Source organism: Nicotiana sylvestris, chromosome 4 (genome assembly GCF_000393655.2).
Source record: "Nicotiana sylvestris chromosome 4, ASM39365v2, whole genome shotgun sequence".
NCBI lineage: Eukaryota > Viridiplantae > Streptophyta > Magnoliopsida > Solanales > Solanaceae > Nicotiana > Nicotiana sylvestris.
The window spans coordinates 147,727,861-147,746,694 of record NC_091060.1 but is presented as its reverse complement, the minus strand read 5'-3'; the positions used below and the strand labels follow the sequence as shown (position 1 = coordinate 147,746,694).

The window sequence follows — 18,834 nt, the reverse complement described above, 5'->3', positions numbered from 1 at the left end:
GATTCATTATTATATATGCATTATAATAAAGGAGTAGTAGGTGGAAAGGGAAAGAGAAAACATAATAGCCCACAAGTTTTATGTCCAATTTGATTTTGGGTCATTTTGATGTTGTTGGTCATGTGAAAGGGTGAAAAAAGGAGAGGAATAAAACCACTCTGGTAAAAAAAAATTTGGAAAAAAAAAAAAACAAGAGTGGTGGTATTGAACAAAAGAACGTGCTGTCAATTTCCTTTTGAATTTTTTTGATTTTCCAATTTTTATTGAATACTGGGAATCAAAATCAAAGACGTGTTGAGCTGTTACCATAAACAACACTAGTACCATTCTTCTTGCCTTTATTTTCTCTTTCTAAAATCATCTTTTTCTATTACAAAAAATTCTGAAATTCCTTTTTATTTTCCCCCTGCAAGCTGTAATCCAAGGGGCTGTAGTACTATCTTCAACCAAATCATAGAGCATTATAGCCTCCTCCTCCTCCTCCTCCTCTCTTTCTCTCTCTACATTCAATATACTCTTTTGCAAAATTTCATATTCCCCTTATAACCACTGTGTGTGTGTGTTTTTTTTTTTTTGTGTCTGTCTGTCTGTCTTCGTGAAATAGAGACGCCTTTGCATCTTTTACCCCTCCCCTTCACACGCGTCTCTCTTCTTATCTCTTTTACTGTGGATTCTCTGCAATGGACTCATCATAGCATTTTTGTGTGCTAAACTCAACGACCCTTTACTTTTTTTCCATTTGGGTTTGCTCACATTGTGTTAATTTGAGCTGAAAAGTCTCAATCTTTACAACTTTTAAGGCTCATTTTCCCATCTGGGTCTAATTCAAGAATTCAACAAATGGCACCATCTTTTAACTGGTGGGCTAAAGAGACTCATAGGGGTACACCAGTAGTAGTAAAAATGGAAAATCCAAACAATTGGTCAATGGTTGAGCTTGAAGGACCGTCCGAGGATGACTTTTTATTACCAAACGATGATGTTTCAATGTCTCCATTCAAACGTGAAAAAGTCCGAAACAAGAATGCTAAACAGCTCACTTGGGTTCTTTTACTCAAAGCTCATAAAGCTGCTGGTTGTTTAACTTCCATAGCATCAGCATTGTTCAGCCTCGGCGCCGCCGTCCGCCGCCGTATAGCCTCCGGGAGGACTGACTCCGACAACCCAGCTGGCAAGAACCGGTTCTACACTTGCATAAAGATCTTCCTTTGGTTGTCGGTAATCTTGTTAGGTTTCGAAATAGCTGCATATTTTAAAGGCTGGCACTTTAATGCTCCAGATCTTCAACTGCAGTATTTATACTCTTTGGATTTTCACACATTCGCAAATCCATTAGCTGTGAAGAGTGTGTTTGATTCGTTTTATTCCAAGTGGGTTTTGATTAGAGTGGAATATCTTGCCCCTCCTCTTCAATTCTTAGCCAATGCTTGCATTGTGCTTTTCCTTATCCAGAGTGTGGATAGATTAGTACTGTGTTTAGGGTGTTTTTGGATCAAGATTAAGAAGATTAAGCCAGTGGCTAAACAGGGTCCACTGGATCTGGAATCTGGTGATGCTAGTGGTTACTACCCTATGGTTCTTGTTCAGATCCCTATGTGTAATGAAAAAGAGGTAAACTTTAAAATTTCCAAGATTTTCTTAATTATTTGTCAAGAACTCATTTTTTATGCTGTCGGTGCTTGTATTAATGTTGCTGTGAAATTTTGTGTCGGTGGGAATTGTTTTCTCAGGTTTATCAACAATCTATTGCTGCTGTGTGTTGTTTGGAGTGGCCTAAGTCAAGGTTTTTGATTCAAATTCTTGATGATTCTGATGATCCTACTACTCAGACATTGATCAAAGAGGAGGTGCATAAATGGCAAAAGGAAGGTGCTAATATAATATACAGGCATAGAGTGATTAGAGAAGGTTATAAAGCTGGTAACCTTAAGTCAGCAATGAATTGCAGCTATGTCAAAGATTATGAATTTGTTGCCATTTTTGATGCTGATTTTCAGCCAACTCCTGATTTTCTTAAAAGAACCGTTCCTTATTTCAAGGTATCCAATTTTCTTCAATCTTGGATTCTAACCCCATGTGATAGTCTCCCTTAATTTTGTATGGTTTTATTATATGATTCTAATACTGCTATCACTTAGTGTAAAATGTGTTCATAGAAGTGTTAGTTTTATTGAGTTTATGTATCCTTCTGACTTTGAATTGTAGGATAATGAGGACCTAGGATTGGTTCAAGCAAGGTGGTCTTTTGTGAACAAGGATGAAAATCTACTAACAAGGCTGCAACACATTAATTTGGCTTTTCATTTTGAAGTGGAGCAGCAGGTGAATGGTATTTTCCTGAATTTCTTTGGCTTTAATGGGACTGCTGGAGTATGGAGGATAAAGGCATTAGAAGAATCTGGTGGTTGGTTAGAAAGAACTACTGTTGAAGATATGGACATTGCAGTTCGGGCTCATCTTCACGGTTGGAAATTCGTCTTTCTTAATGATGTTGAGGTAAACTCACTGCTAGAAGCTATAATCTCCGGTATCCCTTTATTGTAAATCCTCTGTCCCTTTATTGTAAATCCTCTGTTTTGAGTGAAGCTTAATAGAATTTGTTAATACTTCAGTGCCAATGTGAGTTACCGGAATCATATGAAGCATATAGGAAGCAACAACATAGATGGCATTCTGGGCCAATGCAGTTGTTCCGTCTCTGTTTACCTGCCATCATTAAATCAAAGGTATAATAAGATCATATTCCGAATGCTTCCACTTGAGTGATCTCCAATTCTGTTTGTTAAGTTAGCATATTTTTGGATGTTTTGGCTAAGCAATAATGCATGCAATTTGGTTAATGCAGATAAGCATTTGGAAGAAGGGCAATTTGATATTCCTTTTCTTCCTTTTGAGGAAGCTGATATTGCCATTTTATTCATTCACTTTGTTTTGCATAATCCTCCCAATGACAATGTTCATTCCTGAGGCAACGCTCCCATCGTGGGTTGTCTGTTACATCCCTGCCACCATGTCATTCCTCAATATACTTCCGGCGCCTAAATCTTTCCCTTTCATCGTTCCATACCTTCTGTTCGAAAACACCATGTCTGTTACCAAGTTCAATGCCATGGTCTCAGGACTCTTCCAACTCGGAAGTGCATACGAATGGGTAGTCACCAAGAAATCAGGGCGTTCCTCGGAGGGCGACCTCGCCTCGTTAGTCGAGGAAAAACCGAAACACCAACGAGGTGTTTCAGTACCTGATTTGGAGGAATTGAGAGAGGAAATTAAGGAGAAGGAGAAAAAGGCATCAAAGAAGAAGAAGCACAACAGAATATATACAAAAGAATTGGCCTTGGCTTTCTTGCTATTGACAGCTTCAGTGAGGAGCCTATTATCAGCTCAAGGAATCCACTTTTACTTCTTGCTGTTTCAAGGTATATCATTCCTGCTCGTTGGACTAGACTTGATCGGTGAGCAGGTCGATTAAATCGCTGGTGTAGGGTTCATAGGTTAGGGATATATTAGTTCAACTGAAAAGTCAAGTTGGAAATTAGATGCTGAACCTGACCTTGGTACATTCATGTAAATGAGAAGAAGAAACAATGGGGAAAATATGTGGAGAGCTGATTGCACTTAATTCCCTCTCTGCCAACCATTAAAGCAAATGGTTAAGCAAATGCAGCAGCAGCATCTATGAATAGGGAAAACCATTAAGAATGGTGATAGTGTTGATTTTAAGCACCCACCTCCCACTCTGTTCATGTAATTTCTTTATATCTTCTGGATTCTTTTTTTCTTTTTGTTGGGCTATATTCTTTTGTAAGAAGAATTTGTCGTTGAAACATTTAAACACGGAATTTAGTGGAAGTTGAATAGTATAGCAGCATGCTGCTTTTTCACAATATAAATCTCCTTGTCTTTTTTCTATTGAGAATCTGTCAAGGTATAAAGGGGAAAACTCAGTATGTTGTAATTAAAGGATTGTACATTTTCTCACAACTATGAGAGGTGGCAATAGGATTTTTCTGGCAACCTTTCTGTCGGCTATTGATATATTCTTAAGGCCTGGAAATCAAGTACCAAAAGACCAGTCTTGGATCAGCCTCTTGTGACATTGTTCCTGAAAATATTTGTCATGTTGTTTTCTCTGTTTTTGACATACACGACCCATGAGCTTCACGGGGAATTTAACTTTTATACAGGAGGGGGCTAGGGTGTCAAGTAACTGTTCGGTTGAATCTTTGGTTCAAATTTTGTACAATAATAAAAAAACTCTATGTAATTTCACAAGTGAAGTCTGGGGAGAGTAATGTGCATACAAACCTTTAATCCTACCTTGTGACGATACAGAGGTTGTTTCCGATAGACATTCGGCTCAAGGAATAGTGAAAAAAAAGCAACAAACAATAACAAGGAACAGAAGCAAATGGCACAATATATAAAAAATAAAAAGGGCAGCCTGATACATTAAGCTCCTGCTATGTGCGGGTCCGGGGAATAGTCAGATTACAAGGCTCCATTGTATGCGGTCTTACCCTACATTTATGCAATAAGTTGTAATAACAAAAGTTTAGAAATAAGAAGATACAAGAATAGTACTGATACTACTAGTGAGAATGACACAACGTGTAATAATAAAGATTTAGAAATAAGAAAATACAAGAATAATATTAATACAACTGGTAAGACTAAAAGAAACTCTAATCTTCAACTCTAATTCTCGACGCTTTAAATTCTGTGTTAGTTTTAAAAAAGCTTTAGTTATTAAATTTTTTATTAATATGTATAAATTATTAATTTACGACCCAATAACTTAAAAGGAATTAATTCCACCTCGGCTTTCACTGTACCTATGTTAAACTGTTTAGATAATGTATTACAAGTTGTTGACCTTGAAATTCCGATAGTACCCCTAGTAGAGATGAATTTGGGTCTAGAAACCATTTGTCCCTTTTGGTAACCTTATCTGTCGTCGAAGTTAGTAAACACCGACAAAGAGTAGATTGAATACAGTCAACTCTATCTGCATGCTCTTTTTAACTCTGTCTTGTAGTGAGATTGCTTATAATCAAAGAACTCCATTGTTATTTTCTTGGACCTCTTTTCTAGCTAGGAAATCATTAATCTCGCTGGTTGTCGATGATATAAATGCAAACTTCACCAGAATTACTGGAAAAGGAATTCCTCTATTATTGTTTATACAGTAAGTTAAATATGTAGCACAGACCTCTTTATATATATAAAGTACTACGTTAATTTCAGTACGCAGTTCCAGATTTTTTATAAGTACTGACATTATTTAGAAAATCGACGTTTAAATTCACCAAAAAGCTAGTAATGTCTACAAATAAAAACAAAGCTAGGAGTTAAATTTTACAGCTTGCGCACTAATTAATACAGGCCTAATTTCTCTTCCATTAATGATTGCAGTGGTCGCAAACTAGTAGAAAATTTTCTATGGACTCTTAACTAAACACTACAAGTAAATTGTTATCGCTAACTGCATAAGCAGCAGATTTTGCACATTATTAAGACATAATCCATACGATTTTAAGAAAGGCTTATTCAAGAGGAACTAGCTGTCGAAGCCAAGCTTGTTTTGTAATTTCCTCACTTGGTGATTAATCAAAAGTTTAATTAAAAAAAAAAACAACCAGAAAATGGACACACTTTTACGTTTCCCTTGAAGGGGAAAAAAACAAGAATGCAAATTAATTTTCTTTTCTTGAGCGAAAACAATACAGCACCTGTCATGAATTTCACATAGTCAATTATGTTTTAACCAAGTCACAATTTTCAAATTTGACAGATTAATAATGAACACATATTTTTTTTTGCTTTTTTTTTTAAAAAAAAATCTGTTTCACGGAGGAAGGGGAAATAAGGTACAAGAACACTGCGAGAATTGAATTTACACATTGCGCGAGAAATTTTCACATTGATCACTAAACTATAAGCTTTGATAATTTTAAAAAGGTGAATAAAAGCAAATTCGAGTTACTGCCTTACTTTAACATAGTAACAGAAATAGAAGGTCGTAAAGTAGCATAGGGCACTATGACAAAAATAAAAAGTAAAATCATAGAAACCTAAAGCTATGTATTTTGACAAAATGAGAGCAAGGGCAAAAGAGTAGATGTAATTAATGAGTTAGTAGCTGGAAGTGTATTAAAGATGGGTGAAGATGAAGATGGAGGTCTTAATTATTAGTACGTGGTAAGAGTGTATATTCTCAAGTGGAAGTTGGGAAACATGAACATGAACATGAACATGACTGCATTAAATTAATTAAAAAGAGGGGGCAGGGGAAATATTGATGTGGAGTTTGGTGGCACAACCCACTGGTTTGAATTTGATTAATGTGACTTGTTAACTACCCTATGTCTTTATTCAACTTTCTTTTTATTTATCCAGTTTTGTTCTAATTAATTAGACTACTTTATTTTATTTTATTTGTACAAGGAAGGAATTTGTAAGTTTTCCTTCTGTCTTTATAAATAGCTGGCTGATTGTTTGTTTGTTTGTTTGTTTGTTTTATTACTTAACAAACTTCCCTGATATCCGTGAATTTGACACGTAAATATTGACGTGCCTTTCTTAGATATAGAGTAATTTACCCTTACCAATTGCCAGTTCATCAGTTGCTTGTTACTATTTTGCTCAAATACTCACAAGGACAGTCCAAAAGTTATAACTCCAACCAGTGTCACGATCACTACTCTTCTGTCGAACTGTTCACATTGACTCAAGCAAATTAGAATCGAATATATAATTTCTCACAATTTGTGTAGCTCCATTTAAGTTTATCACCGTCTAGATGAACATGTACAAACGCACTTTATGTTGTGAGACTTCATCATTATTTGATTAGTTTTGTGTTAGGTTGTTAATTTACATACTACAAGCTTCTTCGCGATCGATAATGTGGGCAACCTCACACAGATAATATATCTGTTAATAATATGATTAAAAAACATTAAGAATTTCTCACTTTGGTCAAGTTTTCTATTTTCTTTTACCCTTTTGAGTTATCATAACCTAATGAAAATAGTATCGGGCTCTTACATTCAAAATGTGAAATATTGAATGGTTTGTTTGCTCATGTTACATGTCTTAAAAATAAAGCCTAGCATTTTGCCATATGTTTTCATTCCAATTGAGGTGATTTGCGGGCTTCTATAGGCAATATATTGTATTATTCGAAAAGGTACTGTCGGCACCACCCGACATGGTTTTGTTAGCTTTTCTTTTATCTAAGTTTTAATGTCTATCCATGTGAGTTCAATCTTTTGGTCGTCTTCAAAGTTACTATAAAAGAAATGTCTTTACTTTTTGCAAAAACTTTCCAAAGAACTTTAGAATGATCATTTACAACACAAGAATGCAAGTATTTACCACTGAAACCATGTACATACTACTCCATTTAACAAGAATCACGGCCTAGAAATAAAGGAGGCATTAATGAGATACTACTAAACTTTCCGTTGCAATCTCGAGTTATATATACAATAATAATTGAGTTTACAGTTAAATATTTACACATATTTAATAAATTTATTAATATAAATATAGAGTATGAACAAAAGCTAGTGATTTCACGAGAACTCATATGCTCAAGGCTAAATCGTCCTCGGCTCCTCCGACAGGGTTTGCGGTTTTAATAATGGAATTTTTATATTCCTATGCTACATAAGAAACCTTTTTACCCTTAATGTTTAAGGTTTGACTTAATTACACTTAGTATACCAAATTACCATTTCTATACCATAATTAATTAAGGGTATAATTAATGAGATGTTTTTTACTCCTTAATTAAAGGATTTCCGTTTAATTCTAGTATCTCCACTCATCCCTTACTTTCTCTCTCCTAACCCCTCAGCCCTGTATCCACATTCTTTTTACCCATACCCACGTTCTTTTTACCATTTTCCATCTTCTGAAACCACCCAATCTCCCTCTAAAATCATAGAAAATTGAAGAAACCCTTCAAACAAATTGGTTCCCCATTTTACTCCAGTTGAAGTTCATCAATGAAGAACAATAAAGCTTCGAAAAAGAGACCTAAAAAATCAGCAGTAGCTAATATACCCTCCTTTGATTTGAGTGTTTTATCCCCAAAATCACCCAAAAAGCAAGGCAAATCTCCACATGCAATTGCAGAGACTACTCATAGTTCCTCTCCCCGACAAATCAGAGCCGAGATGAGAACCAAACAAAAAAACGATGTAGATGCTGGAGAAACTTCTACACCAGTCAAACTAGTCCAACGAAAAGGAAAAGAGATTTATGTAGACGACGACTTTGTAGAATAGGTCCCTAATCTTCGAACAGGAAAGAAAGCAAAGGTGTCTCCTGGTTCGAAAAATCTAAAAATGAAGAAACATTCAAAAAAATACCCTAAAATTGTTCGGAACCAATCATTGGCGAAGGTAAACATTTATTAGTTTCGTTTCTAAATTTTTTTGTTTGGTTTAGGATGGTAAAATCTATGTTCTACGTGTTTTAGACAATTGTAGATTAATTATCTTAATTTTGAAGATTAGTTGTAGTTGTGATGTTTTACCTTTATAGTTTTAGATATTTTGTAGTTATACTGTTAGGTAACTTGTACTATTTGAAGCAGAATTGTAGTTATCTTTCGTTGCTGCCTTTTTGTAGAAAATGCTTTAAATTGTATATATTATGTAATTATTTGTAGTTATGTTGTTAAATCTGTGTTCTACGTGTTTTAGACAATTGTAGATTAATTGTCTTAATTTTGAAGATTATTTGTAGTTGTGGTGTTCTGCCTTTATAGTTTTAGATATTTTGTAGTTTTTTTGTAATTATACTGTTAGGTAACTTGTAATAATTGAAGCAGAATTGTAGTTATCTTTTGTTGCTGCCTTTTTGTAGAAAATGCTTTAAATTGTAGATATTATATAATCATTTGTAGTTATGTTGTAGAGAAAATGTAGATGAATTTATCCTTTTTATGTATTTTATTAATGTGAATTAATTTATTATTTATGCAGAATGGACAGTTTTTTACCCCACATAATGTTGATTATGGGATACTTAGATTCCGCACTTTGTGTGATCCTAGCATTCCTAGCCAGATTAAAGAGCTTCTATCCTCAAATGGTTTGAATCTTTTCAAAAAGACGTGTTTTGGATACTTACTGTCTCTTCCCACTATGTGCATGCAAAACCAAGCCATTCATCTTCCGATGAAGTATGAATTGACCAAATCCAATGAATCATATTTTTCTGTACAATTAAAAGGTGAAACATTAAATTTTGGATTGCGTGAGTTTGCATTAATTACTGGTCTAAGATGTGTTACCCAGGTTACTGATTTTGGTTGTACTCCCACTTATGTTAGCAAAATAATGAGTAGTTATTTTCCTAACAAATTAAGAGTGGAAAAGTCTTATTTGAAACAGATAGTAACCACTAGATCCTGGGTAAACGATGAGAATGCGGTGAAGTTGTGCATCCTTTATCTTTTAGAATTTTTCATTTGTCCTTCGTACAAAGGTCATATTTCTTTTGTAGATCACTTTAGGTTCTATTTAGTAGAATCTGGGCAGTATGAGTCGTACCCATGGGGTACTAAATCTTTCACCCAGATGATGGAATCTGTTAGGCACAGACTAAATCCGTATGTACATTCTTATCTCATACGGAGATGCTCACTAGTATTGCAAGTATGGCTTTATGAGTGTTGCTCTACTGTCAGCACTGATCTAGCTGCAAAGGTGTTCTAACTCAATACCTCGCATACTAAGATGGTCAGCTACTAAAGACCAGATTTGGTTAGCTGCCTTTGAAGAGAAGATGATAAAGCCCGAGTGGATAAAGATATAGTTTCTTTTATTACGATTATACATTTACCTTCAACATATCTATAAGTATTCTACATATTTTGCCTTGATCAAACTAATTTATTTTTCCTCATTCAGTTTACCAACATAGTTGAATCTGGAGAAGAGATTGCAGTGTTGATTTTGCCCGACAAAATTGAGTACAAAGTTCAATAAGGTGAACAAACATCTGAGGTTTCCAATGCTGATCCTCCTACGTTGGAACCCAAAGAAACAGATGGAGAAGAGGACAAGGAGTCTATTGCTGAGAAGATCAGTAAATTAGAAAAAGGAATTGAGCAGGTAATACATATAAACTACAATATATCTATATTTTATCTATAATATATCTACATTTCATAAACTGTCTACCAAATATCTACAAATTTGTAAATTCTAATATATATCTTTACATAATTGCATATGTTTTTGCATTGTATGTTAGGACATATTATGAAGTTAACAACTTACTATATTGTAACTTGTAGGTTGATAGAAACTTGAAGATTTTAGGAAAGCTGTCTTTGTAGAATTCGATAGCCTTCGAGTGTTTATAAATGATTCTGTGCGGTCTGTTTTGTAAATGATAAACATTAGAAATGTGCAAGATGATGCAAAGGTAAGATCTGACTTTTATTTTTATAGCAAAACAATCTAGACAATGAAAAAATATATACAAACTAACATAAAACATTCAGTTTGCTGGCAGTTCAACAAAAAACAATGACCAACAAAAAGACTTGAACAATCAGCATTTTCAGTTCAATATTAGGGAACAAGTGCAGGAAAGCACCAGCAAAATAGGTATTTATAAAATACCTACAAAATATCTACAATTTGTGTCAGTGTATAATTAACATATCTACACTTATCCATAAAATATCTAGAATTTTGCTACACATATGCTACACCTTTCAAGCCACCATTATCCAGTATTATTTACCATTTTAATTATAAAACAGAACATGTTGAAGGTGTAGTTGGTCAAGAAAATCTTCCAGCACATGGTGATTTATATACACATTTTCAAGTTGCAGCTGATGAAGACAAAGCAGGTATCATACTGTCACTGAGAGATATTTTTTTGTTGTTTATAAATTTTAACATTCTTGTAAAAATTGATATGAATTGTGTTATAGTTACGGAAGATATCAATGCACAGTCCCCAATTCACGGAGTGACAGTAGCAGCTCAGTCAGAACAGGTCATTGAGGAACATGACAATGAAGGTGCAGATGCACAGTATGTGGATCTAGGTGATTCAGAAGGATCAGGAGTTGAGAAGAATGGGGTCACACTAGATGATTTTGAGTTGCCCGACAACTTATCCCAGTTGGTTATGTTTGGCGAGCCCATACAAGATGATGCAACACCTATGCATCCGGGGAGAACAAGGCATTCGGAAAAGCATGCCCGATCACCGATTATCTTTTACATATCTAATTCAATCTACAATTTTTTTTATCATTTATTTGTTGTTACAGGAGGAAGACGCTGTTTTTCATAAAGGATAACCAAATTAAGCCTTTGTTAGACCTTGGAGTGGAAAAGGTTGATAAGAAGGAATGATTCTTTTCGCTGGCTCACCCCGGATAAGTCCTCAATGACTCGGTAAGTATCAAGGAGTCTATTCCCAAGATATGATTTGTAGATATTTTGTCTTCTGTTTTGTAGATAATATATGAAGATGACTTGTGGTATAAAGTGTAGATATGATGTAGACATGATTGTAAATGTTGTCTTTCTTGTATGTAGTGTAATTAATATTTAGGTTTCATGTTATGTATCATATTTGAAGATTATTTATAGTATAAATTCTATATGTATTTTGTGGACAGAATAGTTTTATTACTGTATTTACTGTTTGTAGTGTAATTGTAGTTATTTTGTAGTTTATGTAGAACATTACAAGATTAATTGTAGTCTAAAATGTAGATATAATGTAGACATGATTGTAGATGTTGTGTTACGTGTTTGCCTAGTAACTGTAGGTAAATTGTAGTTATTTTTAGATTAGGTACTTAAACTGTAGGTAAATTGTACATTTACTGTAGGTAAATTGTAGAGCTGTTTTTAGATATCATTGTAGATATTTTTTGTTTCTATTTTGTAGTTAATTGTAGTTATAATGTAGGTTTCATGTAGATTATTTGAAGTTGAATTGTTGTTTATATGCCAACTATTTTTGGGTGCAGCACATTAATGTAATAATGTATTACTTGAGAAAAAGAGGCAAGTATGGCCCCAATAACAAGACCAGGTTTACCACAACGGATTGTGTGTTCAAGACCAGGATAGAACAAATTTATGAAAAGTTCATAAATTTATCTCTACAAGAGAAGTATTCGGTTGTTAAACCCCAAGATGTTGTTGCAGAATATATTTTGGGGTATAGACTACTTGCCAATGTTGCATGGGATGAAGTTGACTATGTCATCATGCTCGTCAATATTAAAGAAAAATTCCATTAGGTGTTGGTCGTTTTCGACATTGCAGACAGGCAACTTTATGCGTTTGATTCCATGATCTCTTCACACAACTATCATGTTGTTGAATCCTATGTCGAAAAGTTTTCCGTTAGTATCCCTTTGTATTTTTCATGCACTGGTTTCTATGGGAAGCATAAGGAAATTAACTTCATGAATATAAAGGCATACATCGAGAAACCTGTTACCGACCCTCTTAACATTCAGTGGATGGTTGCAGAGATTCCACAGCAAAAAGAAGGGTCACTGTAAAAGATCTATTCTCTCTTTTTATGCATTTAATTGTTTTTTTATTTCTAATTATTTGGTAAATATTTTAAAAAAAATTGTGTTTCTGCAGCGATTGTGGTGTATTTGTTACTGCATTTGCGGAGTATGTTAGCCTTGGAGATTTGTCAATTCCCGCAGAAGACCTTTCTGATATTGACCAACATCGCAGACGCTATGGAGCGCTCTTATGGGACTATGCTACAAAGAAGCAGGAAGATGGTCAGTGAAAGTGAGGTTACAGACAGACTAGAAAGGAGGAAGGGTGCACCTGCATTGAATGGGAAAACAAGAGTCCTGAGAAAGAAGAAGTAGTGTCATGTCTATGTAATTTAGTTGATACTAGTTTGTAGGAGAAGAATAGTACACAACTTTCTGAACATTTCTTTTGTGTTTTTATTGTAGCAGACCTTTTATTTTGTTAATTTCTATCCAATTTAGTAGTTCACTTGAAAATAACTTGGTGGTTTTATCTCTAGTTGTTTAATATTTACAGCACTTATTCTTCATTATCTTAAAAGTAGTTATTATATTGTTAGAATACAAATTATCTACAAAAAAACTTCAAATTATCTACAATCTGGAAACACTGAATGTTGAGATTGTATATAATTTTATAGTTAAATATATATATAATTTATAGGGAATACCTCTAGTTGTATTTACTTTCTGTATATAACTATCAGTTCAAGTTATATTAATTTTTTTTAACTTGTAGTTATATTGTAGATAATAAATATTAACTGCTATGTACAGAATGTAAAAAATGGAGATAGATGATTGACACAATACAGAAAAACATGTTAACAAACACAGAAACAAATTGAAGTTAACTACATTATGATCTTTCAAAACTTAAACGATTACACACAAAATTATGTTAACTTGAACACACTAACAATTATTTTGAAATACTATTTTAACTACACGATATTTATTTCTTTTTGGGTGCATTCTTGCAAGATCTTTTGTTATGCCCTTCATCTCCACAGTTGGCACATGACACCTTGTACTCCTTTGACTTTAGTTCATCAAATGTTTTGTATCTTTCCTTTTGAGGACTTACTGGCTGCTTTTTCTCTCCCGTAGGTGGATTTACTACTTTATCAGATATATGTTGTGGCACATTCCATTTGCTTTCATCAGGAAGAGGATTTACTGGTATTTCATATGTACGCAGCAGGCTCTCCCTTGTGTAATACGGAGAGCAATAGTTTTCATAAGTTTCATTCATGTGCCTTAGAGCTGCCAAAGCATGTGGACATGGAAGTTCATCAAGTTGGAACTGGCCACAACTACATTTCTTGCTTTCAAGACACACAATGTACCGCTTCACACTATCTATCACAATATGGATATGATATGTTGAAGCCCTCACCTACAATTACATAACAAACAGAAAGAAAAATATTTACAATCATAAAAATAGATTATCTACAATTTATCTACAATTATATCTACAAATTATCTACAATCTTCAAATTAACTATAATTTGTCTACAATTTATCTACAATCTAGAAATAATGTATATTAATTAATTAATTTTCTGCACCAAATAAACAGATCTTACCCTAAGTTTCTGAGATAATGTACTGTTTTTCTCCAATTCTTTGTTGAATTTGTACCCAAGGTATGTGAAAGTACCCTTTGCCTTCAATAACTTCTCTTTCGTCCAACGTTCAAGAAGTGTCCTCATATACTCTAATAGGTCAAATATTGGCAGCTCTCTTGCCTCTTTTGTTACAGCATTCAACAACTCGGCAATGTTTGATGTCATAGTCCAAGTTCTATTCACCGTTGCATGTACCCTTGACTATCTATGATAGCCAATATCATAGAGGTATGATTTAACACGCGGGTCTATCTCTTCAATCTTCGACATCCTTTCATTAAATTCATCCAGAGTGTATGACCCTGCTGTAGCAAAGTACAATTCATTTAATTGTAGATGACCCTTCTTGAACTTTGCCCTTATATTTGTCTAAATATGCCACACGCAAGAGTAGTGTGGTACGCCCGGATAGACAATTGATGTTTCCTTCAGGATACTCTCATTCCTATCTGAAACAACACACATTGAAGTTCTTTCACCATATATTTGCTTGAATTGCTCAAAAAACCACTTCCACGATACGTCGTTTTCCGAATCAACCACAGCATATGCCAAAGGCAATATTGTACCTACATTATTAGTAAAAAAATAATTAACTGGCAGATTTGAAAATGAATATGAAAATACAAGTACATATAAACTACAATATATATATATATACAAAATATCTACAATGTATCTACAATTTATGAACTGCCTACAAAATAACTACAATTACCTGTTGCATCCATTGTGCTTGCTGTCAGCATAATCCCCCTGTAGGCTATCTTTAAGAATGTCCCATCAACCACTACTACTGGTCTACAATATTCCCAACCACTTATTAATGTACAAAGAGCAACAAATGCATATAAGAAGCATTCATCTGTTGTCTTCTTCAATTTAACAACTGAACTAGGATATGTCTTCTCAAGAATATAAAAATATTTTGGTAATTTGTTGTAGGAGTCAGCCGGATGACCTCTCAATAACTGTAAAGCCTTTTCCTTTGCCCTCCATGCTTGCATGTAGCTTAGGGTCACTCCGTGTTGGGACAACATGTCAGTTTGTATGTCCTTTGGTGTGTAAACTGTCTTAGGATCACAATACTTTGGCATGACCATGCTACCAACTACAACTGTAGTACGTTTGCGCTGTATGAATGTATCGTCCATTAAGGTGCATGTGTGTTGTCGGTTGAAACTCCTGATCTTGAACATGGCAGAATCATTAATTGATGTTGCCTTGAAGTGCCAATTACAGTTTTCTGCAACGCATATGAGCCAGTAGCTACAAAAAAAATACATTTATAATACAGGTTATCAATGTAGATTTAACAAAATGATTGTTTTAACATAAAGTAACACACTATACAATATAACCACTTTTCATCTACATATCACAAGGAAAATACTGTTTATAAAGGTCTTTTCACAATTATTATCTTCATACCTTCTGTGGCTAGATCTTTTAACCCTGAATTGGAACTTGTGCATGACAGAATAGTGCCTCATTGCAGTTGCAATTGTTTGCTTGTCTTGATATACTTGTCCTTCTTCGATAACACTTTGTGTACCTTCAGTTATTATTTCACTTTGATATTCCTCTATGATGGGAGAGGCTGACATATCAAGTAACTGTATTGTCCCAGACGAACCTGCATGAAAATAAAGATAAACAGTGTCATATACAATTTTGTAGAATCTTTGTAGATAAATTGTAGATGAATAAAAAAATTTGTAGTCAAATTTTTTTCAACATGGATTGTAGCTTAATTGTAGTATAAATGTAGTAATTTTGTTGATAAGCATGAAAACAATATTGCTTTATACATCCTAAAACTAAATTGTAGTTTATTTATAGATAAATGTAGGAATTTTGTAGATATTATCGTAAAATCAGACTTCCATAGAATTTGAAACATAACAAACCTGCACTTGTGTTCTCATTTGTAATAGCCAATTCCATATTGAAATCTCGTACACTTATGAGTAACGGATACGATCCTAAGTTTTTATTCTCCTTTTTTGTCTCCATATACACACTAACCCCCATATTGTTCTTAATCTCCAATGGAGGACAATTCTCATTCACAATGTATTTGATTTCTACAATTTTTTCCGAAGTATCAATCATTAATTGCTCTGCAATTGTAGAAATCAACATACTATAACTTGTCTCCTCATCAAGCACAATGCCATCAACTTGAAAATCTCTAAATCTGCCATAGCTATCCCAATTGCCATTAAAATGTAGCATGATTGGGATTTTGGACATGATTGCGTGTCGTTGCTGAGGTATTGTTCAATATTTTGTCGCTTTTTTTATTTTTTGGATTAAGAAAAAAAGACGAAGAAGAGAGAATCGGCAGAATTGATTTCTACAATTTGACTTGAATTTGTTGAATATTTTGTCGCTTTTTTGATTAGTAGATTAAGGAAAAAAGTCGACAAACTGAAATTTGCAGAACTGATTTCGACAATTTGAAATTGAGCTTCTGATTTCGATGAACTGAGATTTTGATTTGTAGCGATTGTGAGAATATCGAAGAACAAAATTTGATTATAAATTGAAGCTAAAGGATTTTCGTGATATGATTTGATCTGATTTACGCCAAATCTTTTTAGAAGATTCTGTTCCTGAATTTTAGCTCGACAAATTAGGAAGATTCAGCTACTATTAATTAGTATTTAATGATTGGTTAATAACTGTAGAAAAAATGTGGACAGGGCGAGTAAATTAGAAACTATGCACATTTTTTATAATAAGGTTTCATATATGGTATAAGAAAGAAAAAATCTCTTTAATAATTGTAGGTTAGTGGCAAAAGTTCCATATCTCATTCGCTTTCTCCTTTTGGAATCTAACTCAATCCAAGAAGATTGTAAAAGAAATTAGCGATTGCGATAAGCAGTCATCAAAAAAATTATGTTGGGCTACTTGATACTACTTATGTTAGTAAAAATAGCACGGTATAGCCAGTTTTCAGACTGGTTATTCAAAAATAGCCAGCGTTTACCAAGTTAATGAAAAATAGCCACTATTTTGCTGCAACAGAGACCGGTCCAGCATAATATACTGGAGTTCGGTGCACCTATGTATGAACTCCAGCATATTATGCTGGACCGGTATACATTGCTAGCCCCAGTATAATATACTGGAGACTGGAGCACCGGTGCTCCAAACTCCAGTATATTATGATGGACCAGTAGCTGTAGGAATCATTGTAGCTGTAGACAATTCATTAAATAAGGAATCATTGTAGCTGTAGGTTTGCTTATTTTGGCGCGCTGAAATTGGGGATTTAAATATTCTTCCAGATCTTCTACAATGCAAATCACGCACATTCATAATTATCGTCGGTTTTGTTTCCAATTTTTCATACTCTGTTTTTGCGATACACTCTGTTTCAAGCTTTTTTCTGATTTCACAAATCAAAAACTATTAAATCTTCTATAATTCTTCTACAACAAACGCAATTATGTCCAAAATCCCAATTATGCTACAACTGAATAGGAATTGGGATAGCTATGGGAGATTTCGAGAATTTCAGGTCGATGACATTGTAGTCGATAATGATGTAAGTTATAGTCTATTGTTTTCTACAATAGCACAACAATTAATGATCGATACATCTGAAAAAATTATAGAAATCAAATACATTGTCAACGAGCATTATCCTCCAATGGAAATTAGGAACGATATGGGTGTTCGTGTATACATGGAGACAAAAAAGGAAAACAAAATTTAGGATCATATCCGCTATGTATAACTGTTCGCGATTTCAATATGGAATTGAGTATCACCAATGAGAACATAGCTTGCAGGTGTGTAATGTTAATTTTTTTAATAAAATTCTGGATTTATGTCAATGTACTACACTTTATCTACATTTTATCTACAATTAAACTACATGTCAGAGTAAATATACATCAGTATGGATTTTCATAATATCTACAAAATTTCTACATTTAGTCTATAATAAAACTACATATCATTTGAAAAATTAATATGAAATACAATACTTCAACCTTTCTACAAATTATCTACAAACTGTTCATAATAGTATTTATATTTATTTTCATGCAGGTTCGTCTGGAACACTAAAGCTACTTGATATGCCAACATCTCCCGTTATAGAGAAATATGAAAGTATAATAATAATAGATAGTACACCAAGTTCTATTGAAGTAGGACAAGTATACCTAGACAAGGAAACAATTGCAACTGCAATGAAGCACTATTCTGTCATGCACAAGTTCCAATTCAGGGTTAAAAGATCTAGTGCTAGAAGGTATGAACATATGAATGGTCAAAGATCATTATTTTTTTTATTTTGTAGTTTATTTGTAATATTTTACTTCTTCAGTTTTTTCTTGTGATAATGTTTATCAGAATTGTAGATGAATTGTAGTTATGCTGTATATAGATGTATAATGTAATCGTTTAAGTTAAAATAATTTTTTTTCTTTTTAAATCTACATTTTAAACCAGTGTTTAAATTATATTTATGTTGTAGCTACTGGTTGATATGTGTTGGTGAAAACTGTACATGGAACTTCGAGGCAACTAGCATAAATGATTCTACAATGTTCAAGGTCAGAAATTTCAACAGCCAGCACACATGCTCTTTAATGGACAATACATTCATACAACGCA

At 33.8% G+C, this 18,834-nt stretch overlaps 3 protein-coding genes across 3 annotated transcripts; 1 reads left to right on the top strand and 2 right to left on the bottom strand.

The window, feature by feature from the left end:
* Window positions 1-480: 480 nt before the first annotated feature.
* Window positions 481-3,893, top strand: LOC104216069 (probable xyloglucan glycosyltransferase 12). The gene is made up of 5 exons (XM_009766030.2): window positions 481-1,611; window positions 1,731-2,039; window positions 2,206-2,496; window positions 2,613-2,726; window positions 2,846-3,893. Exons 1-5 carry the CDS (start codon window positions 841-843, stop codon window positions 3,470-3,472), a joined length of 2,112 nt encoding a protein of 703 aa, XP_009764332.1. The 5' UTR covers window positions 481-840; the 3' UTR covers window positions 3,473-3,893.
* A 9,624-nt stretch (window positions 3,894-13,517) lies between these two features.
* Window positions 13,518-14,361, bottom strand: LOC138890317 (uncharacterized). The gene is made up of 2 exons (XM_070173693.1): window positions 14,155-14,361; window positions 13,518-13,961 (listed from the first exon to the last, which is right to left on the bottom strand). The coding sequence occupies exons 1-2, from the start codon at window positions 14,359-14,361 to the stop codon at window positions 13,518-13,520; spliced, it is 651 nt and encodes a 216-aa protein (XP_070029794.1).
* A 36-nt stretch (window positions 14,362-14,397) lies between these two features.
* LOC138890316 (uncharacterized) lies at window positions 14,398-16,452 on the bottom strand. Its single transcript, XM_070173692.1, has 5 exons — window positions 16,107-16,452; window positions 15,628-15,832; window positions 14,915-15,465; window positions 14,634-14,765; window positions 14,398-14,498 (listed from the first exon to the last, which is right to left on the bottom strand). The coding sequence occupies exons 1-5, from the start codon at window positions 16,450-16,452 to the stop codon at window positions 14,398-14,400; spliced, it is 1,335 nt and encodes a 444-aa protein (XP_070029793.1).
* Between the last annotated feature and the right edge of the window lie 2,382 nt (window positions 16,453-18,834).